Source organism: Camellia sinensis, chromosome 14 (genome assembly GCF_055761805.1).
Source record: "Camellia sinensis isolate YWXY chromosome 14, ASM5576180v1, whole genome shotgun sequence".
Taxonomy (NCBI): Eukaryota; Viridiplantae; Streptophyta; class Magnoliopsida; order Ericales; family Theaceae; genus Camellia; species Camellia sinensis.
Window position 1 is genome coordinate 37020185 of NC_138974.1, and position 3190 is coordinate 37023374.

Sequence of the window (3190 nt, forward strand, 5' to 3'; positions counted from 1 at the left end):
ATATACCAAGTCAAGATGGGTCAACTCTAAAAGAACAAATAAATGAACAATCCCCACAGTTCCACTATTTGAGTGTTGAGCAATTCTACCAAGATTTACCTAACTTGTCTGATAGAGGAGTATGCTCCACCCCTATTGAGTATTATTATATGCAAAAGTTGGCAAGAGTTTTTTTAGTATTACAAAAATGTGAAAACATAAGGATTGAATAGAAAATCATAACTATAGACTTCAAAAATATAATCAAAAGAAGTTAAAATAAACAGATTTTTTTTATATTGACTATAAAAAAATTCATTTATTAAATTATGTAAATTAAATATTAACATAATCCGTTTATTTGTTTATATTATCATATCATATCATAATAAATTCACATAAAAAAAATAATTAATTATAACCTACTAATTCTCCCTTACTTGAATAAATAGTTATGTATCATTCATTGCATTGCTATTTGTATGGAGGAGGGTTACAGCTTACCATTGGGGCAGAAACAGGTGAGCTACACTGCACAACCAACCAACCAGAATTAAGGTTGATTTGGGATGTTCTAAAAAAATGTACTTTTTGACTTATTGGCTTATATGGGTTGGGTTTGGTGTGATGTGTTAGAGAGGTGATGTGATTTTAAATAAGATAATGTGACTTAAATAGGATAATGACTTTTTGACTTTTTGTATTATTTAGGTCATGCCAAACTTGGCCTTAGAAAAAAATAAAAATAAATAAAAGTACACTTAAATCACCAACTAATGACAAAATAAATGCAAATTGACTTTTCCTAATTAATTAATGTTTAAGACACTCACACTGTCCCCGCCTCAATGTCCCAAACCCTAATTCCACACCCACCATCCCATCTCCCAATCTTTTAGGGTTTAAGGATTTTTTTTCTTGACCCATCTCCACTTTAACCTCACAAACTTGTATTATTTGGCTTAACCCACCACCATTATCAACCTTCACACTTTGTCTTCTACTCTCAATAGCTTCAATGGGATGATAATTTGGTACCACAAAAGGAACCTTTGATAACAAAGCACCAAGACTGCATGGCATGGAGGGAAAGAGAGGTGGTGGTGGTTGTGGTGGTGCTCCGCCGCCTGAAGTGGTGGTGGTGTTGTAGCCTAGGTTGAGGGATTTGAGAGGTGGCTCCTCTTCCTATTTGCCGCCGTAGAGTAATCTCTTTGTTCCGGTTAAGTGGTGGCACTTGTCATCATGGGATTCAAATGCAGCGTGGTTGTTGATGGGTTTGAATGTGTATGGATGTTAAATGGGTTGGAATTGGTATGGTCTCTGAATGGCATAGATGCCTGGTATGCGCTGTATGTAGCTGAATTTCCTCTGTATGCTTATCACCAGATTGAGATCTTCAATAATCTAAAGGAACCAAAAAAACCTATCAATCTATATATATATTTTGTAAAGAGGAACCTCACTAAAGTAGGTAGAAGAACTGGTTTTAAATATCGGTTCATACATATCAAGTTTTGGTCATTCTAATACCGATAATAACACCAGGTATATTGTTTAGAATGAGAATTATATGCCTATCAGTGAGTTCCCGATGTGTATTTGGATCATGTCTGATTCAGAACTGATAAAAAACTCTCTTTTACTTTTAATGATTTTAAAAAGTTCATGATCATGACACTTAATTTTTAATATGTATCATTATTGATACGTTGTTTCCTTATATTTCTAATTACAGACATGGGCAGAAGACACTAGCGAGAGAATCAAACTCAAGACGTCTAAGTTCACCACTTGCTTAACCGCTTCCGGGTTAAACACATAATTGTCAAAAAAAAGATTTTGCAGAATATGAACATACAAACACAAATGCAAGTATGCTATATATAGAAAGAGACCTTATCAAATGAGTGGAATTGAATTATGCCTTCTCTAATCGAAATGAGGGCTATTGTCTGTAAAACAGAGGGGAAAAAAAGTTAAGTTTTTACTGTGAAATGAAGCTGAGGAATTCTGAGAAAAGATTTGTAACCTGAATTCCAGAATGGAACTGAAATTGCCACGCCCTTGGTTGCTGTTCATGTGATAAAGAAATCAAGGAATCAAGACAGAGAGAGAGAGAGAGAGAGAGATTTTCTTCTGAAAAAGTATGAAATTCTCTTACTGGGTCAATTGACACATTCCATGAGGTGATGAAGCTAGAATCATTCTCAGATGGGTTATCTTTAAACACCCATTTGTGACTATTATCTGCTGCAACTTTCCCTACCATTCTGCACACACAAAATTTACACTCATCAAAAACAAAAACAAAAGCAAAAACAAAAACAAAAAACAAAAAAGCAATCAGAATTACCCTTCACCATAACTGTACACCTCATGGGACGTTTTAAAGAACACATCAGCTCCAAACCTTCCCTTTACGTTTCCAGCTCTTTCGCATTCGTAAAAATCACAAAACCCATCTTCCCAAACAAGAATCCCGAAGCAAAAACCCAACTCAGAACTCAAAATGACCCAAATTGAACTCAAAATCCAATTGGGTTTGTCATAATTCTTATAAATTCCTTTTGTTGCCCTTGGCGCGATCAAGTGCGCCACCTCCATAGTCCCACCTGAAACAAAGCAATGTGATAAGAGTCATAACAAGACATGATCTTGGAGGAACTCAGGCTTCATTTTTTGATTGAACTCAGATAAAACAATGTCTGGTTTTGGGGGGAATTCAAATGTTGGACTGTTTTAGTTTTGTATTTGTTTACTTTGGAGGAGGGTAGTTCCTAGGCAAGATCCTCCAGAAGACTGAGTAAACCCACTTTGTGGAAGTGGAAGAATCTGAGGAAGTACATAGATTTCTGAGGGTGTGCTGTAGCAGATAGTTGATGAGCATGGGGAGTCCACCTTCCATTGTCTAGAGAGAGAGAGAGAGAGGGAGAGAGAGGCTAGACTAGCAAGTTGTAATCACAATTAAATAGAAAAGAGCAAAACAAGAACAATGTCACGAGATTTGAGTAGGAGAAAATGTAATCACACCTCCTTTTATGAACTTAAAATTTAGCCATTTTATCTAGATTTGAGCAACTAAAGCATATTGCATAATTGGATTTATTGAATTTTTTACAATTAATTGTTCAGTTTTGGTCACAGGATGCCTCAATTGCAAGATAGACATTTGCTCATTTATTGTACAATCCCACTTTGAATAACAAACCTA

The 3190-nt window shown here is 35.4% G+C and overlaps 1 protein-coding gene across 1 annotated transcript; it reads right to left on the reverse strand.

Annotated features, from left to right (window-relative positions):
• Nucleotides 1-812: 812 nt before the first annotated feature.
• On the reverse strand, nucleotides 813-2932 carry LOC114320112 (protein RICE SALT SENSITIVE 3-like). The gene is made up of 6 exons (XM_082906131.1): nucleotides 2739-2932; nucleotides 2333-2591; nucleotides 2141-2249; nucleotides 2009-2050; nucleotides 1875-1931; nucleotides 813-1383 (listed from the first exon to the last, which is right to left on the reverse strand). The coding sequence occupies exons 2-6, from the start codon at nucleotides 2581-2583 to the stop codon at nucleotides 1273-1275; spliced, it is 570 nt and encodes a 189-aa protein (XP_082762257.1). The 5' UTR covers nucleotides 2584-2591; nucleotides 2739-2932; the 3' UTR covers nucleotides 813-1272.
• Between the last annotated feature and the right edge of the window lie 258 nt (nucleotides 2933-3190).

What these genes read in the sequence shown, in the direction of transcription:
- LOC114320112 (XM_082906131.1), bottom strand. Translation starts at nt 2,583, where the DNA reads ATGGAGGTGGCGCACTTGATCGCGCCAAGGGCAACAAAAGGAATTTAT. An exon ending in GGAATGTGTCAATTGACCCA is followed by an intron (nt 2,051 to 2,140) that starts GTAAGAGAATTT and finishes TCACATGAACAG; the next exon opens with CAACCAAGGGCGTGGCAATT. An exon ending in AGTTCCATTCTGGAATTCAG is followed by an intron (nt 1,932 to 2,008) that starts GTTACAAATCTT and finishes TCTGTTTTACAG; the next exon opens with ACAATAGCCCTCATTTCGAT.